This window comes from Drosophila suzukii, chromosome 2R (genome assembly GCF_043229965.1).
Source record: "Drosophila suzukii chromosome 2R, CBGP_Dsuzu_IsoJpt1.0, whole genome shotgun sequence".
NCBI classification, from domain to species: Eukaryota; Metazoa; Arthropoda; class Insecta; order Diptera; family Drosophilidae; genus Drosophila; species Drosophila suzukii.
In genome coordinates, this window is record NC_092081.1 from 1266101 (window position 1) to 1293390 (window position 27290).

The window sequence follows — 27290 nt, forward strand, 5'->3', positions numbered from 1 at the left end:
CTATCGGAGGGACGAGTGGTCCGCGTGCGCAGCAAGAATTTCCGGCCATATAAGTGGTGATGGAAATGCTTAGTGGCAAAACAACGGCTAGCAGCTCTCTACTAGTTACGCAATAGTTGGGTTCGGCAGCATTAAATAATTTGCTGTAATACTCCAATACATGCTCCTGTCCTTCTTGTTGTTGACTGAGCACGGCGCCCGCGTTATTGTTTGACGCATCTGTATCCAGAACGAATACCCCATTGGAAAAGGGAAACGGGTGGCATTGTGAACTTGACTTTAAGCATTTCAAAGGCATCGTGAGCCGATGAGGACCATGTGAAGGCACGTTTAGTTTCCGTTAGTTCATGTAGCGGGCGAGCGATTGCGGCGAAGTCCGGAATGAATTTGCGTAACAGAGGCCCGCAAAGGATCGTACTTCTTTTTTTGTTACAAGGGGGTGACCAATCGACGACTTTTCGATCTTTTCCGGACACGCGCTTAATCCTTTGTGGCCTTCCACTAACAAGGATTCGTGGTTAACCGGCCTTTTAGCAATAACAAGTCTGGCGTCGACTCGGGCGGTTGGCACCAATTTCTCGGATGATGGCCCCTGCAGAGTCACTCGGTAAGGTGCACTGGGTAGTCGCTTTGGCATGTCCCTCTCGTTTAGGAAGGAGACTGCGGCACCAGTGACGACGATCAGCCATATAGAATGTTTCTGTAAGGAGATCAAAAAATGTAAATGTTGGCCTCCAATGGCACTACAGGTGTTCCCAGCTTCGGTGGGCATAGACTGGCTCCCGCGATGGTCATCTTGTAAAGGGTGTGTAGCTTTCGTTTCGCCGCGGTTGACGGCATTAGTGGCGTCTCTCCGGATGGGTGTTCAGCAAACAATCCACCCAAAACTGTGTTCACAGGGTGTAAGTTTGGTTTCTCTCCTTCTGCAAGCGGTGGCGGTAGTTTCCCGTCGGATTGAACCGGTATCTTTTGGAACGGGCGGCGGTCCGTAGGCGATCTCTCCGGACGTCGGATCCTGGGTCAGCTGTAAATGGACGCCCTTCGCTTCCTCTGAAGGTGGGCCAGCTCTGGTAGCTTCGAGGTGGACAGTACTCGACGACTGGCAACTCGTTAGTCTGCGTATGGTCGGGGCGTTCTGGGGTGCGGCAAGCTCTATTTCCTGATGTTGAGCGGCACCAGAAACTTTCACTGCGGCGGCGTGGCGTCGTCGGCACTTAGCTTCAATGCGGCACGCCATATCGAGAGCATCCGTTAAAGAGCGCGGGTTGCTGCTTATGATAGTGACCTGGTATCCCGTCCCGCGTATCCCGTCGATAATACGCTGCACGATGACGCTGTTGTAGGTAGCGGTTGGTAACTCACCAGACACGGCACTATCCAGGCGTTCCAACTCCATTGCAAAGTCCTCGAATGGCTCTCGTCGTCCCTGCATGCGATTGTGGATAATGTGATAGCCGGTGTGCGTACTGATTGTAAAGTATTCGCGCATGGCGCCCGACAGGGTGTTGTAGAAGCTGAGAGTGCCTTCTGGTAGGGTAGCGTGAAAACGCTAGGCACGCCATGCAGACTCGTATACAACTTCTTCCTTTCCTTCAAGTAGACGTTAAAATTCGGTCCATCAAATGTAGGAGGCGGCTCCGTATCCGACACCTCCAGAGTCGCCCGTTGTAAGGCTAAGTCGCCGACTGGACGCTGTACAGCCATGGACGCGCACCCTGGACTGTCATCCATTCCCCGTGGACACATGGTGCGGCTGTCCTAAGCCTGCGGTGACTACCTCAGCTAAGCTGGGGTGCTGGGGGAATGTCTATCACCCCCTGCTTTGGTCACGCCGTCGCGGTTGCGCGCCGAATGACCTTCACTGTTGCCTAGCATGGTCCTTTCGAACGTCGCCCACATTTGTTTGAACTCAAACTTGAGGTTGAGCGACTGATCCAAAGCATACACTTTTTGCTCGTTCAGGCGAAACGAGCGGTTGATGATGCAGACCACTGCATCCAGCGTGGCAGCCCCATCCTGCGGTTCTTTTAAGCTACACCCTTCTGGCGAACCTTGACGGCGGAATTTCCCAAAGATCAATATTTATTCCCGTTACTCGTAGAGTAAAAGGGTATACTAGATTCGTCGGAAAGTCACAGTTTTGGGCGGTTTGTGGGCGTTAGAGTGGGCGTGGCACTTTGCTGAAACAAACTTGCGCTGCGTAAGAAGCTCAAGAATCTGAACGCCAAATCTCAATAGCCCAGCTCTTATAGTTTCCGAGATCACAGCGTTCATCCGGACAGACGGACATGGCTAGATCGACTCGGCTAGTGATCCTGATCAAGAATATACATACTTTATGGGGTCGGAAACGCTTCCTTCTGCCTGTTACATGCTTTCCGAGGAATCTAGTATACCCTTTTACTCTACGAGTAACGGATATAAAAAATTATGCTCATTACTTTAAAACGGTGGTATCTAGACAAATCATGTTAGAAAAGCGAACAAAGTATTTCGAAACACCTTTCTAACGACATATAGCACAAGCCTGTAGCTTTAGAAGTTCACAAGTTACGAGTATACGAAATTGAGCTATTTAGAGCTGTTTTCCCGCCAAATTAGGGAGTTGTTCCAAAAGTGGTAAAACTAAAGATGCTTATATTAAGTTATTTAGAATGTGTTAGATGTTCTATACACTTTTAGGATTAAACCGAAATCGTTAGAGGCGTTGTTGAGAAATAAAAAAAAAACAAGAAAGGAAGTTAACTTCGGCAAGCCGAAGTTTGTATACTCTTTAATTTAATTCGAAATTCTTAAAAATACAAAAAATCATATTCCCAATAGTATAAGATAATATGTCAAAAAAACACCGGAGCTATAATTTTTTTCATATTATTTTCCCACCAATTTTCCGATCGTTCCTATGGCAGCTATATGATATAGTCGTCCGATTTTGAATCTCAGAACTAATTGAAATATGTTATTTCCATGCGTATGAGGCTAAATGTTAAAAAACACCAAAGATATCATTTTTTAAATTTTTTTCTGATTATTCCTATGGGAGCTATAAGATATTGTTTTCCGGTCCGGCTGGTTCCGACTTATATATTACCTGCAAAAGGAAGAAGACTTTTGGGAAAGTTTCAGCCCGATAGCTTTAAAACTGAGAGACTAGTTTGCGTAGAAAAGGACGGACAGACGGACATGGCTAGATCGACTCGTCTAGTGATGCTGATCAAGAGTATATATACACTTTATAAGGTCGGAAACGTCTCCTTCACTGCGTTGCAAACTTCTGACTGAATTCATAATACCCTCTGCAAGAAAATTTAAAAAAAAAAAATTTAAATCGGTAAAAAATCAGTCTGATCACTCTTAACGATCGGACGATCACAGTAGATTTTCATTTCTTTGTGTATATATAGTAGTCGCCTTCGCACACTATCCTGGTGCGCTTCGTTATCAAAATATTAGTTAGTATACTATAACACTAGGGCGTGCCACCGAAATCGAGCACCCCTGACTAGGAGTAGGTTTCTCATAAGCTTTTAAATGTAAGCTATTGCTCTGCCTTATTTCTATGGCATACCCTTACAGTTTATAAGATCAGAGTTGCTGAACAAAATTATGCAATTAAGATGCAGAACGGATTATCTAATGGATGCAATTCTCAGTAGAAATTTGAAGCAAACCCATAAAATAATTATAATTCTTTATTCTTAAAAAAGGTTTTGTTGTGCCGTTTTCAATCCGGCAAAATTGTATTTAATTTGAATTTATTGGTATTGCAAGCATAACATAACTCATAAAGCGCCCAAATAGAATTGTGTACCCTTAATGTGTTAATTTCCAACTATAAAAGTAATATCCTTTAGAAGTCAAATTATACAAAATTAATAAAGTTCTTTAAATTTGATTGTCATTTTTGTTGTCTTCTTCTAATACTACCAATGATTTGATAGTATTTAGACTACGTCGGGGCGGGGACTGCCCGTTTAAGATAATATTGTTGGTAAACCCAGATTATAAAGTCATACACAGCGCGTCTGGCCGCTAACATCGATTGTACCGTTGTTTTTAATCATTCGTTCCAACCGCGAAAATATGGATAACATATATTTACTCGGTTTTGATAGAGCAGCAGTTCTTCGACTATCAGATACCCGATACTCAGCTAGCCAACTTCCAAATTATTATAGAGGAGTGTAGGGTGTAGTTTCGAACGATTCTTTATCTTATTTCTTAATATCTCGTTTGTCACAAAAAATCAAGGCTTAAAAAAAAATTAAAAGCAGAAAGTTGCTGACATTTACTGAGCACATTCCCGTTCATTGGTAAAATTTCAGCAAAGTTCGACACTAAAGATCTTGGCGTAAAACAATTTTATTGCTCTTTTAAGCCAGAAGGGAGTTAGCTTTGGCTAGCCGAAGTTTGTCTACCCTTTCAGTTATAAGAAATAATCAATGTTAGTAACATGGTTATTTCTGTAATCTAAAATAGAAAAAACGGGTATACCTAGGTAGCCTACCTTAAAATTTGAACACCTGTACACCATGTTCCATGTTATTCGTGTCCTGACACAAACCCATTAAGTAAAATATTATAGTCGTCAGATTTTTGTATAAAATTAAATTCGTAATTCTCAAAAGTTCAAATGATCTATGTCCCAGAGTAAAAGAAAGAGTAAAGCTATCGGGCTGAAACTTTCCCAAAACTCTTCTTCCTTTTGCAGGTAGTAATAAGTCGGAACCAGCCTGATCGGTCAACTATATCTTATAGCTCCCATAGAAATAATCGGAAAAAAATGTATGAGGTCGGAGGTCCTTCACTGCGTTGCAAACTTCTGACTGAAATCATAATACCCTCTGCAAGGGTATAAAGATGTAGGGTAATGTGACGATCTGATAAATAAACACTAAAACTCTACGCAGATGTAAAAATTATTTATGTCTACTTCAGTTCTGGGTTTAAATGGAACAAAATATGGAAGAACGCCGACTATCAGATACCTGTTACTCAGCTAAAGGGACCAAGGGGAGATGGAGATAATTTTTTTTGTCATTTAAGTTCACTATGGAGGACAACGTTTCTATGCAAAAGGCTACAGCGTGATCGGTCATCTATTGCTAAGTTCTCGAATTATTTTTATAATTGATCTGATATATAAATAAAATAAATTATAAATACAAGATTCAAAAAAGTAAAATTAATACGGGTTAATATTGATATCAATTTGATAAGAAAGGATATCAGTATGATATGAAAGATTAACAGGTCGATATGAAAGCATATCAGTTTGATATTGAAAAATACCATACTGGTATTAAAAATACCATAGTATGATCACGTATTTGATATGTGCGCATATGAATCTTGTATGAAAAATAACATATTGATATGTTCGAAAATATCAATATGATATGGCAACATAAGGGACCAAAATTGATACGCAAAAAAACCCGATTGATGACAAGATTTGGTACTTTATTTTCCTTGCGTACTTAACATTTTTATATCTTACACTTTTTACTCTTAGTCAGTGACTGTGACGTCATTAACGATGTTCTCTAGATACATCATAACTTATGAACTAATAATCCGATTTTAACATTTTTTGACTTGCCGGCAGGTATTGACAAACACAACAAAATAACATTTTTTAAATTTAATCTTTGAAAATGTGGCCGCCACAGTGGCATCCTTCTAAAATACACATACAATGCGCAAGAATCTCTAGAATCTACATGCTCAATCCCAAAATACTAGCATTTATAGTTTCCGAGATATTAGCTTTTTTCAGCACTTTTTATACCCGTTACTCGTAGAGTAAAAGGGTATACTAGATTCGTCGGAAAGTATGTAACAGGCAGAAGGAAGCGTTTCCGACCCCATAAAGTATATATATTCTTGATCAGGATCACTAGCCGAGTCGATCTAGCCATGTCCGTCTGTCCGTCTGTCTGTCCGTCCGGATGAACGCTGAGATCTCGGAAACTATGGGAGCTAGGCTATTGAGATTTGGCGTGCAGCTTCCTGAGCTTCTTACGCAGCGCAAGTTTGTTTCAGCAGAGTGCCACGCCCACTCTAACGCCCACAAAGCGCCCAAAACTGTGGCTCCTACAGTTTTGATGCTAGATAGAAAATTTTAACTGAAATGTATTGTTCTCATCAATACCTATCGATTGACCCAAAAAAAAGTTTGCCACGCCCACTTTAACGCCCACAAACCGCGAAAACCTGTGACGCCCACAATTTTCATGCTAGATAAAAAATTTCAACTGAAATGTATTGGTCTCGTCAATACCTATCGATTGATCCAAAAAAAAATTTGCCACGCCCACTCTAACGCCCATAACGCTTAAATCTGTATTCCGCCGGTATGTGGCGCATTTTAATCTCGCTTTGCTGCTTGCATATCTCTATTTAGCTGAGTAACGGGTATCTGATAGTCGAGGTACTCGACTATAGCGTTCTTCCTTGTTTTTTTTAAATTAGTGGGCGTAATAATGGTCGTGCCAACATATTTTTAGGTCAATTCATTAAAATTTTTATTCCTGCATTTAAACTATAGGAACCACAGTTGTTGGCGATTTGTGGGCGTTAGAGTGGAATTTGGCATTTAGCATGTAGATTCGAGAGCTTCTTGCGCAGCGCAAGTTATTTCAGCAGGGTGCCACGGCCTCAAACCGCCCAAAACTGTGGCGCCCACAGTTTTTATACTAGAAACAAAATTTTAACTGAAATTACCTATAGATTGACCTAAAAAAAATGTTGCCACGCCTATTTTAACGACCACAAATTAAAAAAAAAAATCGTAGATATGAACGGCGGATATCTCGGAAACTATCAAAGATTGATAACTGTGATTTCAGAATTATATTCCTGTAACGCCCACAAATCGTCCAAAACTGTGGCGCCCACAGTTTTCATGCTAAGAATAAATTTAAATGAAATGTGTTGGTCTCGTCAATACCTATAGATTGACCCAAAAAAGTATACCACGCCCACTTTAACGCCTGTTATGATATACTATAAGCGTAAGCAAAAAATAAAATTAAATTTTCGTTGCAAACTGACACTTTGCTGCTTATTTTTGACCACTAGTTGATCTTGCCATGTCCGTCTGTCCTAACAAAGATCCCGAGGATAGACAGCTGGGACTAAGCTTGCAGATTCTAGGGATGCCTGGGCAAGTTCAGTTTAAAGGTTGGATACTCCCATTTTTGATTAAGTTTTCACCTCGTTCATAAGCGAAATATCATAGCTTATTTTCCCATGTATAATAAATATTGATATGTTTTTATTTTAACGTAATCTCCACATATTGACACAGGATTTTAGAGCCTCACAGATTTTGGATCGGAAGGCACTAAACAACCAGCTCCAGTGCATTTCTCTGCAGCTCGGAATGTAGGTCAAAGAGAGAAAAATGTGCGAGTAGGGAGATGCGTAAAATGGTGATTTTATGGTGCTCTAAATTAAGTGACGGCAACGAGCACTGATAATTGCTCAGCGGTTACACAGAATCGCTCGAGACGAGACCGAGTCTTGACTTAATTTTTGTATCCGTTACTCGTCGGAAAGTATGTAACAGGTAAAAGGAAGTGTGTCCGACCGTATGAATGTTTGGACTTGGCATGTAGATTCTTATGCTTCTTGAGCAGCGCAAGTTTTTTTCAGCAGGGTGTGACGCCCACTCTAACGCCGACATAACGCTTTAACCCGTCTAGCACCCACATTTTTAAATATTTTTGAAAAATGTAAATGTGATGTTGTTTCATTTTCAATGTTCCTCAAATTTTTCAAATTTTACAATTCATTACAAAAGTTATGGGCAATTAAAGTGTGCAATCTTTGTTCAGTCGCTTTGCTGCTTAAATATCTGCATCCCACTCGCACTCCCCTTAGTTGAGTAACGGGTATCTGATAGTCGATGGTATCGACTATAACGTTCTCTCTTGTTATATGTTTATATTTATTCAAATAAATGTTTGGGGAAAAATCATGCACTCAGGCAGATGTTTTGGTTTTTTACGCTCGTCTTTCTTGGCTTCACTTCCGATAATGGGAAAAATCCGAATAAGACGAATTATTTGCCAAAGTGCTAAACGTTTAAGCCATAAATTCACAATTGGTCATTACCAAACGACATAACTTGACTACCAATGAGCCAACAGACTCAAAAATAAATAGGTAGTTTATACGAGAAGAATTCGAGTCCAGTTGGAAGCTCTTCTAGCACGTTGACCCGGAACGTGGAATTTTACACAGTGGGGATCTGTCCATAGCCACACACAAATCACCTAAATCCATATTACAAATTTTTATTCGTTTCAGATCACGCAAAAAAATCCAACCAAAATAGCAACAAAACATTTTTTGGTTTTCGTTTGTAGCATTAATCAATTATCAGGCGTAGTGACTTAAAGTCAATGCCAAGGCAGTTGCAGGTTAAAAATTAATAATGTAAGAAATGTGATTTAGTTGGTAGTTACCCTTTTATTGATAGGTAGACGGTTTTTATACACTTGCGAAGGTTATTATCATTAAAGTCAGAAGATTTCAACTAAGTAGAATGTTCGGTATGAAACTCCAAACAGCCTTCTTTCTATTGCAGGTAGTATATAAATCGGAACAAGACAGATCGGACAACTATATCCTATACTTCTTATAGATTCTAGCTTCAATATTCTAGCTTCCTTGCTGCTAACCATATTTTCTTCTACACTGTGGCATAGCATTATGTTGGGATCTTTGTAAAGATTGGACGACTATATCATAGGAACTATTGGTATATTTATATAGAAATCTTCCGAATATACGGTTTCTATAATAAACGTATGATTTTAATTGCATGATATGGTTTAAGATGCAAGGGGATAGGTTATAGGTAATTATACTAATTTATTGCAGAGGGTATTATGATTTCAGTCAGAAGTTTGCAACGCAGTGAAGGAGACGTTTCGGACCCCATAAAGTATATATATTCTTGATTGGCATCACTGGCCTAGTCGATCCAGCCATGTCCGTCTGTCCGTCCGTTTCTACGCAAACTAGTCTCTCAGTTTTAAAGCTATCGGGCTAAAACTTTCCCAAAAGTCTTCTTCCTTTGGCAGGTAGGAAGAAACGATCAAAGAAATAAAGACATAATTATTTTTAAAAAATTTTGCTTTTTTGATTTTTATCGTATTTTTTTACTCTGGGATATAGAATATATTAACTTTTCAGCATTTCGAATTTAATTTTACACAAATATTACTAAAGCTAGCAACAATCGATAAAAATTTAACGTGGTGTTACTAAAATTGATTATGTCTTATAACTGCAAGGGTATACAAACTTCGCCTTGCCGAAGTTAACTTCCTTTCTTGTTTTTAATTGCCTTTTAATATAAGAATAAATAAGTAAATCAATAAATAAATAATGTGCAAGGGTATATCAACTTCTGTTTGTTTTCTTTTATTTGCCATACTTTTGTTATTGCTCGACTGCTAATTTATTTACATTTAATTTGATTCATCTTTTGGTACGGAAGACAAAACCTGACGCACCTATGCTTAGGTCCGCGCTGCTTCTCTTTTTTTGGTTATTGACTTCAAATTGTAGCGTCGAAATTAATCGGTTAATGAGGTTTTCGTTTTTAACAAATTTCTATGTCATTGTCACAAATTCGCTATATGTATATTCTTGTTTGACGTGAAATGTCGAAGACATGGAAAAAGGTTTAAGATGGGAATTATTTTTAGTAATACCGTCTTGAATAAGGAGTGTGTTTCAGCAAAAATAATTAAGATAAATCCCACAAGGAAGGACGCTATAATTCAGTGCCTCGACTATCAGATAAACGATACTCAGCTAAATGGAGCAAAAAGAAGATGTTGATATACAAGCAGAAAAGCGAGATTGTAAAGCGCCACTTACCCGCTATTTCAGTATACGGAAATGTGGGCGGCAGGCAGATTTAAGCGTTAAAGTGGGCGTGGCAAAAAATTAGTTTACCAATACAAATCAGTTAAGATGTTAGTCAAGAACTAAAACTGTAGGAGCCACAGATTTGGGCGGTGTGATAATGTGTAATAAACTTGCGCTGCGTACAATTCTAAGGAATCTAAATCTAAAATACCAACTCTAGATTCGATAGTTTCCGAGATATCAGCAGTCTTATAGACGATTTTTTGAAGTTTGTGGGCGGTTTGAGAGCGTTAGAGTGGCCGTGGCACAATTTTTTTTAGATCAATCGATAGGTATTTTTTAAAAGCGTTACTTTTGTGTTACAATTTTGTTTCTAGATTTGAAACTGTAAGAGCTATCGTTATTGGCGTCAGAGTGGGCGTGGCACGTTCGCGTAACAAAATTGCGCTGCGTACAAAGCTAAGAAATTCCATTTCTCTAGTTCTTATAATTTCCGAGATCACAGCGTTCACACAGACAGACAGCCATGGCTAGATCGACTCGGCTAGTGAGTGATGCTGATTCAGAATATATATATATACTTCACGGGGTCAGAGACGCTTCCTTCTAGCTGTTACATACTTTTCCCCGAATACAATATAGCCTTTTACTCTACGAGTATCGGGTATATTTATTTTGGCAACATAATTCAAAATGTCGGCAAACATATGTTTCTTGTATTTTTATAACGCGGAACCTGTTGGATATGCCACAAAAGCTTGAATGGGACTTTTGCTTAGGAGGACGCAGAAATTTTATGCTATGTACCTATGCTTTTAATTTAGTCAAATTCGTCTCAATTTTTAACTGACACATCCGTTAAAAACGTATGAAGTTAACAGTGAACTTGTTAATTTAAAAAAAATTTGGCTGTGCCCAAAATTGCACAGGAAGTTAAAAGTCTATTTGTTAGCCGTCCATTAATTGACAGCACGTATTATTTACAGGTAATGCACAAATTCAGTCAGGTTAGGCAAGTAGAAGGACACTGGGACACTTCGAAATTTTGGATTGGTCGTTAGTTATTTTATGTGTTCAGATAGATTTCACTTGAAGAACTTTACAATATGCACCTCGATTAAAAAAATACTTTCTCCTGCATTTATACTTTTTTATGTTTATCTTTTTTCTTATTTCCAGGTAAGTCCAGATATATTTTTTGAAATTTTGGACTTTGAAAACAGTTCTTAGTGCTTACCTTGGAACGGGTAATCTGAGATATCAAGGCAAACACCTGTGTTTATGTGTGAGTGCTGATTCCTATTTACACAAGTCGTCTGAAGAAGTGTATTTTGTCAAGTGCTGGAGCCAACGATCTATACAAAATATGTTCGTAGATGTCAGCTCTTGATTCGCATTCGTTTGTGTATATTAATTTTTACCAGGTGCCCAGTCCTAGATTGAGTCCCTTCTATTTCTGGTTCATCCATTTAGTATTTCTACTCACATATTAGCGGTGTTCACTGGCACTCTTTATCAATGACGGGTTCAATGGCGTTCACAAGAACCTACGCGGAGACATTTAGAAACGCATAATTTGATTTCCAGTGACGCGCCAACGCCAAGTTATTTTGGTTACGTGAACAAATTAATACAACCTGACATTTGTCAGTAACAGCGACGAGATAATAGCTTTCAACTCGATTTGATCTTTGCAATCAACGCACTTTGTTTTCGTAATTGCTAAACTGTGCAGTTAATCTCAGAGTGTTATATGTAAGAGCGTACCACTTGAGCCCAAAGAGAGAGAAAGAGTCTGCACTTTGATCAGCTGTTGGACGTCTCTGACAAGTTATAAGAGACTAAGCACAAAGGCGGGTCAGAGAGCTGAAGAGTGGAGCAGTAGCGGCTCACCTACACCTGGCAGAGAGCTTGGCTCAAATGGCACACACATAGATGCCAAGACGGCAAACGCGAGTGTGTCGGCCAACGCAACGCGGTTAAAACCTTTCTATAAAAATTTCTTATACGTATCAGTTGTTTGCGAAGCGGTGCTTAAAACGGACGTGTAAACGGAAGCCGCGCCAAAACGGTTTGAAAATCGGAATAGCAGCACATAGGAAATCGAATTCAAATTAAATGCCTTAATCGTATACGACCAAAGCTCGCGGACTGTGCTTACATGTCGTTTGGTTTATGCGTCGACTGAATATCCATTATCCACTACTACCAGCCCGCTGAACTTTAAAGGAGTGCGCGACGTGTTTATGCTGGCGGCATTTTTGTAACATCCAGTGTTTCCTTTGTTCAAAAGTGTCTCAAGAAAGATCTACTTTGATATGGAGAAGTGGTAACGACAGCAACAGTAGCAGCAAAACGAAAAAAGGTAAAATCCCGGGCGAGCTGCAATATGCGGAACATCCCACATGTAGATGCCGAATCCGAAAAAAGATGGGAGCAGAACTTTCTTTTTTCTTTACTGTTTCAACTGTGCTTCGCTGGTCGCCCCTAGAACTAGGAAAGCGTTTTTCGTGCAAAATACAAAGTTGAGCTTATTTAGTAAGTGAATTCCTGGGAGTCGCAAAACGATTGTTGGATCGGTGGGGTTATGCAATGCCTGCCTGCCTGCCCACAAAGATGTCCTCAACTTTCCGCGAACCTTATCGTTCGCTATGTGCTGAAATGCACAACTGGCTTACCAAACGGGTGATACATTTGTGTGAATACGGGTGCACAGAGTTGCGTGCACAAGCACATGCACCGACTGCGGTTCACTACGTCACCGATTTAGTTTTTCGAGCCACCATCCCAGGCCGCAGCAACCATATCAATTTGGACTTACGTGACTTGGACAAACTTCACCATTTCGCACATATTCTGTGCCTTCGAGCTAAGGTTTAAAATGTGGGTTCAAGCTTGGAGCTAGCTGACTCTAGGGCCCTTTCTTCCGCTTTGCTTTTTTGCCTCCTTTCTTGGAGCAGAATACCACGGTCGTAAATTTGCTGAGCCATGACTCATGCCAGTCAGTCGAAGTCGATTAACAACAACATTGGCAGAAGAAAAAACGATAAAAATACAGATGCAAAATATCCAGTTGAAAACACATGAAAATTGCTTTTAATGGTATTGAGTATATGGCGCCAGAAGAGCAAATGAGAGGCAAAAAAGCTCATTGCTTATAATGGCTGGTTTATGGTCGGCTCATTGTTAGCAATACGAGCGGTAACCTTTGCTGTCGTTGCTGACATTCTACATAAGTGAAGTGAAGTATTATACAGCCAACCGTTTCTCAAAGCAATCGATAGGATCGCTAGTAAGTCCAGCTTTATTTAGCACTTAGGTATTTCTACTAACGTAGTGGAAAATTTCTTGCAAAGGCGGGTGTTCTTCGCGCCAATCTTTTTCATATTTTGCTTACATAAAAAAAATGTATAAATTCATACATTATGACAGAGTGCAACCTTGTGGCGATTACAATATTTGGTGATATATTCTTTATGCATGGTCCCATTTCTGTAATGGTATAGATAAAGGTAGCGTAATGAGCGTTTGTTGGCGGGCCAAACTTTGTTTTGGTATTGACGAGGGCAATACATTTCAGTTAAAATTTCTACTCTAGCATTATGTGGGCGTTAAAGTAGGCATGGCACATTCGGATAACAAGCTTGCGCTAAGGAATCTAAATCTGAAATCCCAACTGTCTAGCTCTTATAGTTTCCGAAATCACAGCGTTCACACGGACAGACGGGCATGACTGTGTATTGAATTGTAGAAGTGAAGTGATTTGATTCCAGTAAAATGAAAGGGTTAATACTAACTTTAGTGAATGGTTTTATTAGCATTGTGCAATGGTCTAAATTGTGTTGACAAAATCAAAGCCAAAATCATTTTTATACCTCAATTTTTTTACTTTAATGGGCACAGCACGCAGTCTTGGCCTTGATTTAGTTTTTGCATTCGCGGGGAAAGATATATAGGGCCATACCTACGAATTAGAACATCAAATACCCACCACTTCCTGTCGCCTTCTCATACTAATTAACTACTTATTTGCTTGAGCGATCTCTTAGGTAGCAGGTAGACGACATCTTCATCTGCACATGTTTATAATTTTTAGATAAATCTAATCGAAGGTAACCATCAAACATTGCGTTGGCAACAACCAAAAGAGTTTGTGTTTTATTTTCAAACTTGACTGTTTGTAGACTATCATGCTACAAGAAAGAAACAACGTAAAAAATAAACACAAAAAAAAACAAACCGGTTTAAATTGGGTCGTAGTACTTTTGAGTGCAATTGTTACCTTTTCAGTAACAATAAAAGCACCAGTCTCGGCAATCGCATTCGATCCCACTCGCTCTGCAGCGCATTTTGGTCGTTGCTACGTTGGTCTTATTCAGTTTTCTTGGCACGCGCTGTCATCAAAGAAACCAACACACACACCTATAAAAGGCAAAAATCCGAGCGCTATTTTGTAATGACCATGTTTTGGATCGGTTAGCATAGGTCAGTCAGGTCGGGTCTGAGTTAGCTGCTGTATCGGGATACATGTGATATTAGAATGAATTATTTTCTACTTTCTAAGTAAAATACTGTATGGACAATCCCATTGCTCTTTTGTTTCTGATGGCTTTAGTTCATTTAAACGACCTGCACTTCTGGGGATCATGAACCTGATGTTGTGAACAACTTTCGGTTTAGATGTGGAGCTGTTTATGCAGGTATATAGTGTGTCAAAAAGGTTGTCTGTATATGACAAGACTAGATCTTGGCGTTTGGCGCAAAAAACGGCTGAGAGGAACTCATTACCATTTCCAGAGGAGATTATAATCTCTTTTCAAAAATCCGAGAGAAACCAATACGGGTTCAACTGGTTTTGTCCGACGCCATTACTATTACGGTTATTGTTGGTGTTAATCATTGAAGCAACTGTTTAACTCATTTTGATTTTAAAAAAACGCTAGCCCCAAGTAATGTTTTTTAAAACTTATTTGGAAAGTTTTATAATCAAAACCCATTATTTTGCAAGCAAATAAAACGAGTTCGGGGTCATAAGGGAAAAAATTAAAAAAATGCTTGATGAATTGCGAAAGTCTTGTTAACATTAATAACATATTATCTAGACTGCAAATTACTTTAGGACAATCTTTCATTTAATATTTATAAAAAATCTGTTTAACGTTTAAAATTGGAGATAATGAGCAAGGGATCTTATTTATTCATTTTTTTTCAGAATATGTTTTTTTATTCTAGCAATAGATTGAGAAATTGTCAAAAAGATTTGTAATTGTCCTGGGCAAGACAAATATACAAATTTAGCAAAGGTGCAAATTCGTCTGTCAAAAAAAATTGTATTTGGAATTCGTTCGTATTGTTAATATCTTTCGTAAATTCGATTCACTCGGGGAAGCCTTTTCCTTGGTTAGTTTTGCAGTTTTCTGTTGAAATTGACATTTGCTGATAGTGACCGTATAACCGTGTTGATCTACAATTTGGGACAAGCATAGCTTAATTGTTCCAGAGGGCAAGATTAAAGGAGGATTTGTCTGCAGGATGTCGAGCTGTGTTCTATTCGTTGTCTTGATAGCACCGATGCCATCTCGGGCACATAAACGATCATGATTATGCCTTGCATGTATGTAGGTGCTCATAGACTTAAGCCACAAGACTTCAACCAAGAATTCAAACGAAAATTAAGAAAAGTTGCTGGTTTTTTTGGCCAACGACTTGTTTAAGAATTCCCCACAAGTTCTCCAAAGGGTTCAAGTCGGGGCTCTGCGGTGGCCAATGCAAAACATTGATTGCCTCTTGGTTAAGCCACAACTTGACTATCTTGCTGGTGTGTTTCGGGTATTTCTCCTGTTGAAATATCCAGGCAAGTGGCAAATTATCGACATATTCTCCAGATAAATTGTTAATAAGGATGTCCCTGTACATTTCGCCGTTCATAATGCCTTCTATCTCCACTAGGGGACCTATGCCCGATGCGGTGAAACAGCCCCAAACCATAATCGAAGCGCCACCATGCTTAACAGCCTTCTTCGTGTATTTTGGGTCCAATTGTTTGTTGGAAGGACGTCGTACATATGGTTTACCATCGCTCCCAAAGACTTTAAACTTGTATTCGTCGCTGCAAACAGTCATGTGCTTTTTAACATTTTTAATGGACAGCAATGGATTTTTTTGGGTAATGCGTCCATATAACCCGAATTCATTTAGTCGTCTTCTTATGGTCTGATTCACGCCATAATCTGCCACCATTTGACCTCTGATTTGCGTCGAAGTCAAGAACGGATCGGTTTTTCTGATTTTGGCAATCCGTCTATCGTCGTTTAAAGTGGGTCAAATTGTTTCGGGAAACGTATTTTGTATTCAATATTTTAGTTTGGAAAATAACTAGCACAACTTTCCCGGAAAAAACACAAGTTTGACTATCTTAGCTCAAGGTGGCTTAAGTATATAAGCAGAGCGCAATACTCCTTTTTGACATTTAGTAAATTTTTTGGGAACCTCCGAATACCTACTTGTCATTATACCCTTGCAGAGGGTTTATTGATTTCAGTCAGAAGTTTGCAACGCAGTGAAGGAGACGTTTCCGACCCCATAAATATATATATTCTTGATTAGCATCACTAGACGAGTCGATATAGCCATGTCCGTCTGTCCGTCCGTTTCTACGCAAACTAGTCTCTCAGTTTTAAAGCTATCGGGCTAAAACTTTCGCAAAAGTCTTCTTCCTTTTGCAGGTAGTATATAAGTCGGAACCAGCCGGATCGGACTACTATATCATATAGCTGCCATAGGAATAATCGAAAAAAAAAACTAAAAAAAAAAAAGGAAGAACGCTATAGTCGAGTACCTCGACTATCAGATACCCGTTACTCAGCTAATGGGACCAAAGGGAAATGCTGATATGCAAGCAGCAAAGCGAGATTGAAATGCGCCACCGACCCGTGATCTCAATATGTGGTTATGTGGGCGGTAGACAGATTTAAGCGTTATGCGCGTTGGAGTGTGCGTGGCGAACTTTTTTTTGAATCAGTCGATAGGTATTGACGAGACCAATACATTTTAGTTAAAATTTTGTATCTAGCATGAAAATTGTGGGCGCCACAGGTTTGGCCGGTTTGTGGGCATTAGAGTGGGCGTGCAAAATTTTTGTTGGGTCAATCGATAGGTATTGATAAAAACAATACAATTCAGTTAATATTTATATTCTAGCATCAAACCTGTAGGAGTCACAGTTTTGGGCGGTTAGAGTGGGCGAGGCACATTGTTGAAACAAACTTGCGCTGCGTAAGAAGCTCAGGAATCTGCATGCCAAATCTCAATAGCCTAGGTCTTATAGTTTCAGAGATCTCAGCGTTCATCCGGACGGACGGACAGACGGTCAGGAGGGCAGACGGACAGACGGACATGGCTAGATCGACTCGGCTAGTGATCCTGACCAAGAATATATATACTTTATGGGGTCGGAAACGCTTCCTTCTGCCTGTTACATACTTTCCGACGAATCTAGTATACCTTTTTACTCTACGAATAACGGGTACAAATATGTCTTCGGTGTTTTTTAACATATAACCTCCTAGCCTTGGAAATAACATTTTTTAATTCGTTTTGAATTTCGAATTAATTTTTATCAAAACCGGACGACTATATTATATAGCTGCCATAGAAACGATCGGAAAATTGGTGAGAAAATAATATGAAACAATTTATAGCTTCGGTGTTTTTTAACATATAACCTCCTACGCTTGGAAATAACATTTTTTAATTAGTTTTGAATTTCGAATTTAATTTTATCAAAATCTGACAATTATACCATATAGCTGCCATAGGAACGATCGGAAAATTGGTGGGAAAATAATATGAAAGAAATTATAGCTTCGGTGTACTTAACATATAACCTCCTACGCTTGGAAATAACATTTTTTAATTAGTTTTGAGTTTCGAATTTAATTTTATCAAAATCGGACGACTATATCATATAACTGCCATAGGAACGATCAGAAAATTGGTGGGAAAATTATATAAAACAAATTATAGCTTCGGTGTTTTTTGACATATTGTCTTATACTATTGGGAATATCATTTTTGTATTTTTATACTCGTTACTCGTAGAATAAAAGGGTATACTAGGTTCGTCGGAAAGTATGTAACAGACAGAAGGAAGCGTTTCCGACCCCATAAAGAATATATGTATTCTTGATCAGGATCACTAGCCGAGTCGATCTAGCCATGTCCGTCTGACCGTCTGTCCGGATGAACGCTGAGATCTCGGAAACTATGGGAGCTAGGCTATTGGGATTTGGCGTGCAGATTCCTGAGCTTCTTACGCAGCGCAAGTTTGTTTCAGCAGTGTGCCACGCCCACTCTAACCGCCCAAAACTGTGGCTCCTACAGTTTTGATGCTAGAATTTTAACTGAAATGTATTGGTCTCGTCAATACCTATCGATTGATCCAAAAAAAAATTTGCCACGCCCTCTCTAACGCCCATAACGCTTAAATCTGTTTACCGCCGATAGGTGGCGCATTTTAATCTCGCTTTGCTGCTTGCATATCTCAATTTCCCTTTGGTCCCTTTAGCTGAGTAACGGGTATCTGATAGTCGAGGTACTCGACTATAGCGTTCTTCTTTGTTTAAATTTAATAATTATATGTGCAAGGGCATACAAACTTCGGCTTGCCGAAGTGAACTTCCTTTCTTGTTTTTTACTGTGATCAAATGCTTAAATCACAGTGTTGCAAAATGTAAAAATTTTAGGCCGAAATAAATATGTTAAAAGTAGTTATTAAGAAAACAGTTTACGGTAGTGGCAGTGGCTTAAGTCTATGAGCACCACTGTATGTAAATTATACATTGTATATTTAATTAAGTTTTTATAGTCAGCTGAAAGACACAGTCAACTTCTTCGTTCGGCAACAAACATGTTTGCTGATATGGACAGTACTGTGATAATAATGGTATATCTGGTAGTAGAATATACTATAATTAGGAACTAATATTATTGCCAAGTTATAAGAATCAATACCCTGAAAATCATTGTAGATCACGTTGACGATTTCGGGTATCTCTCTGATGTTTGGGCGTGCGTTCCACGAATTTCGAGTGATTTGCTCTAATTTTTTCTATCACATTCAGCTTGCAGAAAACATTTTTTACAGCTCAAATGTATTTTATGCACAAAGTGTTAATATTTGTGTAAGGGGTTTGCATGATTGGCGAAAACTCATGGTATACCACTGCGGGTAAAAAGTAAAGTGAATTTGATTGTAATTTGAAAAATCTTTATTTATACTTCTAAATGAATTTCATCCCCAATAAACTAGACCCTCCCGATAAAATAGACTTATGCCAACGTTTTTTCCATTCCTCGAAATAGTCCCTTGGAATAGCCATTTGCATCACGATAAGAGCCGGTGCATTATCGGCAAGAATATTTATACTTTATAGGGTCGGAAACGCTTCCTTCTGCCTGTTACATACATTCCGACGAAACTAGTATACACTTTTACTCTACGAGTAACGGGTATAAAAATCAGGGTATCATCGTACAGTCCAAACGTAAGAGCTGGGCATTCAAATGTTTACTCAACATTCCAAGGAGGCCTAGGTGCCCACTAAGATTCGATATTTCCCCCCAGTGGCTCCAAATAGCTCCCAAAAAGATTTTAAGAGCAAAATAAGTAATTTTAAATGCTTTATAACTCTAAAAGTCTATATATAATGTTGTTCTTTTTACAGAAATTTAGTTTAAGTTTTAACAAAAGAGAAAGCTATAGTCGATACCATCGACTATCAAATACCTGTTACTCAGCTAAGGCAAGTGTGAGGAAGATGGAAATATGCAGGCAGATTTATTTGCTTATAACTTTTTAATAAATGGTCTTAGGAATGTAATGCAAATGGGTATTGATAATGAAAACAAAATCCCATTTGTTTTTTTCCAAAACCTTCTAAAATGTAGGCACCCTGCTGATATAAACTTGCGCTGGGCAAAAAGCTCAAGAATCTACTTGCCAAATCCCAACTTTCTAGCTTTCGTAGTTTCCCAGATCTTCGCGTTCATACGGACGGACGGACATGGCTAGATCGACTCGCCTAGTGACGCTGATCAAAAATATACAGTTTGTCAAATAATTCCTTGCAAAAGGATAAATGTCATTAAAGTTAATTTTAAAGTTATATTTTTTTTAACAAGAATAGGATTTATTACATTTTTTTATATTATGGTTAAGGTGCTTAATATCTACAACTATGAATAAAAATCAAAACATATTTCAGCATGAAACTAAAAACAACAAAAACAAAAAGTGGGAAAATAATCAGTTGTCAATTAATTCTTTGCAAAATGTAAACATTGGTTAAATTCGAAACGAAAACATATAAAATATAACTGTTATTTTTCTAATATTTGGTGTGGTGTCGTTTGGCATCCAAGACAGCATTCAGACGACGAGGCATAGATTGAATAAGTTGACACACGCTTTAAATTTTTGCCCGAACGTCATTTTTGCCCGAACGTTTCGCAATTTGTCTGTGCTCAGTGCCGTTTTCTGTCAAATTTGTTTGTTTACAAAATTTTGATTTGTTTTTCTAAATGTTTTGAATTGTATAACATATTTAAATGTCCATCTTAACATAGGGTGCAAACACGTGCTTAGAGTGAAGCTGTGCAATTATTTTAAGTTATTTACGTGTATCTGGGAGAAACTAGGCATGTGATAAATACATCAAAATTTAAATTTGTCGATGTTTTTTTGATATATCAAATATGGCTATTTATACCCGTTACTCGTAGAGTAAAAGGGTATACTAGATTCGTCGGAAAGTATGTAACAGGCAGAAGGAAGCGTTTCCGACCCCACAAAGTATATATATTCTTGATCAGGATCACTAGCCGAGTCGATGTAGCCATGTCCGTCTGTCCGTCTGTCCGTCTGTCCGTCTGTCTGTCCGTCCGGATGAACGCTGAGATCTCGGAAACTATGGGAGCTAGGCTATTGAGATTTGGCGTGCAGATTCCTGAGCTTCTTACGCAGCGCAAGTTTGTTTCGGCACAGTGCCACGCCCACTCTAACGCCCACAAACCGCCCAAAACTGTGGCTCCTACAGTTTTGATGCTAGAATAAAAATTTTAACTGAAATGTATTGTTCTCATCAATACCTATCGATTGACCCAAAAAAAAGTTTGCCACGCCCACTTTAACGCCCACAAACCGCGAAATCCTGTGACGCCCACAATTTTCATGCTAGATAAAAAATTTTAACTGAAATGTATTGGTCTCGTCGATACCTATCGATTGATCCAAAAACAAATTTTCCACGCCCACTCTAACGCCCATAACGCTTAAATCTGTATACCGCCGGTAGGTGGCGCATTTTAATCTCGCTTTGCTGCTTGCATAGCTCCATATAGCTGAGTAACGGGTATCTAATAGTCGAGGTACTCGACTATAGCGTTCTTCCTTGTTTTGAAAATGTGTTTTTCATATTTCCTAATTGGACATATTGATCTGAAACGATGTGCAAAATGAACAGTATACATTTCATAATTTTCAGTACCAAAATTTTGGTTTTGTTGTGATTTCATATTTGAAATCACAAATAGTTTACTCATTTCAAATATTAAATTGCCTCCGGAAAGCATAAGAAGTAAATTACAAAATTACAAAACCGATTACATTTTTATAACGTATTCCGACGGTGGGAATCGCAATATCTTAGGAATTCATTTAGTTTAAGAGCCAATGCAACAACCGATCTATCCCTATACAGCACCCCAGAAAAGGAATGCTGGATGTAGATAATGAAGTGCAGCCAAATTAAATTTAAATAAATATACATATAAGATACGGTATAAGCAAGTGGTTGGTCACACTTTGTAATCTAGTTATCTTTTCAGAGTTTTCCAAAAGTACAATAAAAATAACATGTCGTAAACAACATTTTTAATGTTGGGCAAAATACTTTGTTTTTGGTGTTTTAAGCCAAAAAATTAACGGAAATAAAAATATCAAAAATACTTGATATATCGATTATATCCGGATGATAAATCTTTGATCGATTTGATTTTTTTTACAAAACGATATATCATCGATACGATATTTTATATACATTTTCACAATCCTAGGAGAAACCTAGCATCCAAAGGTTCTCCACTTGTTGGATTATGACGTGTAATGCCTTCAAAAAACCATTTTTGTTTCTGTTTCTGCCATGTTTACAAGCGGAAAAAGCCCTTATAATTAAAGTGATTCGAGAAGTATCGCCGAAATGGTACATTTTTTCCCGACGATCATTTTTATCTTATAGAAGTTACTAAATAGTGCCTTCCTCGATAAAAAATGCTGCAGGGTACGGACGGTCAGAAGACAGACGGACTTGGCTAATATATATAAGCATCGTATTTTTTTGTGTATTATTATAAATAAACATCCATATTTTCATAATACTCGTACTGTGGAACCATAGCATAATTCATTGGTTTTTGTTGAAGAAATTTCCCTGAAAGCTGAAAAAATTGACTTTTTTCACTTTTAGCTCCTTTTAAAGGCATTTTTATGTTTAACTATTTCGCAAGGAAAACATATGATATGTTTGCACTTTTTCTACCAAATTTTTTTATTCCAAACTAACAAAAAGATCAATCAATAGGGAGCGAAAAAATGTTAAATTAATTGTTATTACTTAATTCAATAAAAACAAATGGAGATATTTCCTTGGGGACAGACTCGATAGAAAGCTACATGAAACCATTTTATAATAAAGTTTTTGCTTTAGAATATTACGTCCACATTTACCACATTAAGCCCAAGTCGACTTCTATTTTGCGTACGTTCGCGACCGCGTGTTTTTTTGCCAATATTATAAAAAGGATAGCTCAATAAACCCCATCATTTACACTAAGCAAAGAGCTAACAAAATGCCATCGAAAGCAAATAAAAGTTTCAGAAAACGTTTATTTTCTTTTTTTATTTGCACTAAGTGCGTAGGAACGTACGTTCGAGACCCGTCGAAGTGCCCATATACTTTATAGGGTTGGACGAATCTTTTAGTATAGTAACGGGTATTACAATGGAGACTTTCCAATTTAAAACAACTAACGCTGACTGAGCATTGCATTTTGTATGTGCGTATCCAAACTTTAGTTGAGGGTCATGGAATCATTTAAAATGTCTTAAGCAGTTTCATATAAGAAACTCCAGTTCTAAGACTTTTCGGAAAGTGGACAAATAACGTAGTAAATGTTTCAAACAAAAACTTCCTTCAACATACAAAAGTTTTTATATTAAATTTTGTGATGAAGAAATGCTTGTACATTTGACTTAATAAAAGCACTTTTTAAGATGTACTCATTGGGCACGGTGCAAAAGAATATGCCTATGTATGCGAGCTTAGATATTTTGCTGAAGCAGGCTTAATGAAAACATTTTAGTAATTATATAAGTTGTCTTAAATCGGTAGATTAAAAAAAAGCTGTCAGAGGGTGTTAAAATTATCTCACTACTTTTAAGAACAGTTTCTAAAACGAGGACATAGTCGAAGTCGGAAATCTTCGTAAATTACATATATATTTTTAACCTCTCAATCAAGATCCGCCAATAATCTCTCAGATCAAGCAATCAGTGGAGCATAGAAACAGTAGAGAAATCCCCAAGGCAACCAAATCTTTCCCAGTTTTCTAGTACTGAAACGTTTTCTCTTCCCACAGCCGCTTACTACACTTATCAATACGAGGTGCCACTATGACGGCCATGCCCGTAGTTTGGTGCACCGATCCCAATTCGGTGAGCAACAAGCCCACAGCCTTCGCCTTGCACGGAATCCAGCTGCAGGGAAATGTGACTGAGAAGCAGGTCCACGCCCTCCGTGAGCTGGTTAACGCCGCCGCCGAAGGCCGTCTCATCCTGCCCTCGGACGGCACCTTCACTCTTCTAGACAGCGGTCTTAGCATCGAGAGCTCAATCGTAGAGCAAGAGTCTTGCAGCTCGATTAGCACCGGTGAGCTTGATCCACTGGCTCAGCCGAAGAGTTCCAAGAACACATACATCCTTATGCCCGTAAGCAAGGCGGAAGGCTCCAGACAAGGAGGAGGTACATTGACCGGAGGCGGAGGAGTGTCAGGACATGCGATTGCAGCTGCTGCCGCCCAACTAGAGTTTCTGCTGGAGCCGAGTTATTTGCCCACGCTCGAAGCCAATGGGGACGCGAAAGCGAATGCAGCAGTGGCGAAGGCCGGAGCGTCAGGGGAAGTTCTGTACGAGTTCCTATGCTGCGCCAAGTGCATGCACGCGCAACGGTCTGGACCTACTTGCACAGGGCGGCGCTTGCTGCGCATTTTGAGGACATGCAGCAGTGGAAGTGGCAGTGCCAGTGGCTGTGTCAGTGGCAGAAGCAACGACTACGAGCCGGTCAACGTCCCAGCTACATGGCAGCTACAAGTGGATCCTGTCAACAGCATTGCCAGCAAGTACACCCGCCGACAGCAGCGACATAGGCAACATTGCACCGTGTCTATGGGCATCGCACGTAATCGCGCCCATCGTCATCACAAACTACCCATGCACAGTGTTAAAATCTTTCATAATCGTAGCACTTATATGCCAGCCACTACAGCAACAGGAGCAATGACAATCGCTGGTCCGGCAGAGTGCCCTGTGGGCGGCGAGGTATCAATAGTTCCCATTCCGAGTTCGAGCTCGAATCCGATTTTGAATTCCAAACTCAGCCAGCCGACACCGGCGCGATCTAGATCGGTGACAAAAACATTTAAAACACTGTCGGCAACATCTCTGCCCCCATACGCCGTGACAAACAAAAATCGTGATTTGGCGAGCGGTGACAAGACTGAGAAATCTGCAACAACCATGCTGTCCGTGGTGCCCGAGAAGCCGTCGCCACATCGCGAAGACGGGCGCGATCTGATCAGCTTTGACGACGACCAGACGCAGGTGGATGCTGAGGCTGGGGCTGTAGGCCAGAAGTCTGGAACTGCTATAGACCTGCTATGCGCCCCCAATGAAGAGGACAATTTGTTGGCCCTGCTAGACACCCCGCCAGCCACTCCGAACAAGCCCAGTTCCCCTGGAAGCAACAACTCGAGCCGCAAGACCAGCTTTGATTCCACAAGCACCCTCAGCTCCATGGACTCTGGGTTTATGGAGATGCAGAACAAATTGGATGCCTTGGCAGCAGCAGCACCGACAGCAGCGCCTTTGGGAGAAGCAGCAACATTATCGTCAAGCGGCGAGCAAAGGGAGAGACGCAACTTTAAGGAGTGTCTAACGCAGTCGCGGAACCGCCGAAAATCCTACGAGGAGTTCAAAGCCATGTTTGTTGAACCCGTGGAAGCATCCATTTTAACGTCCATGCCACCGCTGGTGGCAACAGCAGCGGATGACGCAACACCAGCTAGCAACACCGTGATGCCACTTTCTTCCATTTCAGAACAAGAAACCACAGGCATCCGGGGTGTGAGAGGCAAACCGGATTGCGCAAACGAGTTTCCCGCCAGTGCCGATGAAATGGATACCGGTGATAGTGACTGTGATGGTGAAAAAGCTGCTGCTGCCGATGGCCATCTAACAGCAACAAAAACCACAGCAGCAGTACCTGTAGTCAGCAATACCACCACACAGGCGCTTCGAAAAAATTCGGATTTTCTATCGCAAATTCTCGATCATCAATTTGCGGCTAAGGAGCGAGCAAAGGCGCATAAGCGTCGCACTTCGTACGAGGAATTTAAACGTCTGGTTAACGAAATCGAGCCACTGGAATGCCAAGACGCCCCACCACTCGCCTTGGAGTCTGTGGTCGCATTGAGAACTGCAGCAGCAATAGCCACCTCGCCGTTAAAGCGCCAGAACTCGCGGCAACGTAAAAGCTTCGCCAGCTACTTTCTGCCGCGCAGGCACTTTATAGAAGAAGAAAAGACTGACAAAGAGAACTTCTCCCGGGATCTAAATGTGTCACCGCAAGATAAGCACCTGGCGGTCAGCAGCAAAATGCCGCCCTACAGGAGCAACAGCAATGACAGTTTGGGGTCCCATTATAGGCGCAACCTTAAGATCTGCGACAAGCTAGTGTACGGCACTATCTATGATATTATTCAGCGCAAGAATGATATGTACCAGAAGTACGATAAGTACATGACTTACGGCACCATCTATGAGATCCTGCACCGGAAGTCCTCACAATGTGACGACCGGTGGCAGCGCAAAAGCCTTAGCTCCACCTCAGAGGACCAGCGATCCTCGGCGGACGTTATATACGACATCGTCCAGAAACGGGAGCGTGAGAAGCAGCTTCAGCCGGGCAATCTGGAATGCCTGGATCCGATCAAGGTATCCACGTTCGGTGTTTACAAATATGGAACGATCTACGACATCCTGCAGGTCGAGAAACTTGATGCTAGTCTTGGCAATTGTAAGGCAGATCCCAAGCCAGCATTGGCCAAAACAACGCGCTTCGTGGTTAGCCAGGTAGAGGAGCCTGCGCAGACGCCACCGACGGAACAGCTGGAGTCTAGTGACCCGGATCGGTGTGTTGCAAAGCCCAGCAAGCCACACAAAATGCGACGGCTGTCCCACATCCTTAGCTACAGTCGAAACGCTGAGGAGGATCCCCATAATACGGCTGTCAAGCAGGAGGCCAAACAGAAGCGCACCCAGGCCAAAAGGCGGATCGGGGTCACCAACCTGCTGCTGCCACTGGACTCTGAGGAGATGTATACTCGCATTATCGCCCAACAACGAATGCTTGAAATGAAGCATTCTCAGGACCCACAAGAGGATAGTGGCAGTGAGGCAGATCTGTGCCCTCGCAATGCATTGACCAAGTCGAGCTCGCTGGACGCCATCTCCCTGTCGATGGCAATTTCGAATGCGCCCTCTCCCCCGCGTCCCCGTCGCAGCCTTAAGCAGCACCGCTGCCTTCACCAGCGTCAGAAAATACCTTTAGCCAAGAAGCACTCGCTGGATAATTGCCTTCAAACGGTGTCGGCGATGCCCAGCCGGCAGCCTCTTCGTCGCTGGTCAAACCAAACTCCATTGAAGTGTACCTGCCAACACGCTGCCGAGGAACTTTCGCTGACCGCCAAAGAGAAATCCCGCTCGCTGCCAACCGCCTGCTCCGCTCCCTACTTTCATACGTGTGCAAACTCAAGTTCAATCGATCAGAGCGCGACCACAACAAAGTCCTTCAAAAAAACATCGACAACGATAGCCAAGAAAGGCAAGTCGCGTCGACTTTCAGAATTTACGCGCGGTGAATTTTTAAATGAAAAATCGTAAGTTTAGCCTTCAACTACAGCCGAACGTCCCTCATTCGCCTGCCCTTCTCCCCGTCGAAAGCTATTTTACCGTTTTAAAATAAGATTTCTGATACTCCACTACCAATACTGGGAGTTATTTGATT

At 40.4% G+C, this 27290-nt stretch overlaps 1 protein-coding gene and 1 long non-coding RNA gene across 7 annotated transcripts in view; one reads left to right on the forward strand and one right to left on the reverse strand.

Annotated features, from left to right (window-relative positions):
* The window catches only part of LOC136116539 (uncharacterized), a 42087-nt gene extending 30338 nt beyond the window's left edge, over window positions 1-11749 (reverse strand). Inside the window, exons 1-2 of one of the 2 annotated variants that reach the window (XR_010653501.2) lie at window positions 11378-11749; window positions 11129-11246 (exon numbers count right to left, since the gene is read on the reverse strand). This is a non-coding gene — a long non-coding RNA (uncharacterized lncRNA). Of the gene's footprint in view, window positions 1-11128; window positions 11247-11312 lie in introns of both variants that reach the window. The other variant, XR_010653499.2, reaches the window with a different exon arrangement.
* Src42A (Tyrosine-protein kinase Src42A) overlaps window positions 1-27290 on the forward strand; it is a 70076-nt gene that overhangs the window by 28025 nt on the left and 14761 nt on the right. For 2 of the 5 annotated variants that reach the window (XM_036814046.3, XM_036814047.3), the window contains exon 3: window positions 23587-27162. The exons of 2 other annotated variants lie outside the window; for them this stretch is intronic. In XM_036814046.3, the coding sequence (XP_036669941.3) occupies window positions 23587-27162 (3576 nt within the window). Of the gene's footprint in view, window positions 1-11931; window positions 12257-23586; window positions 27163-27290 lie in introns of those variants that run through there. One more of the 5 variants, XM_017075976.4, reaches the window with a different exon arrangement.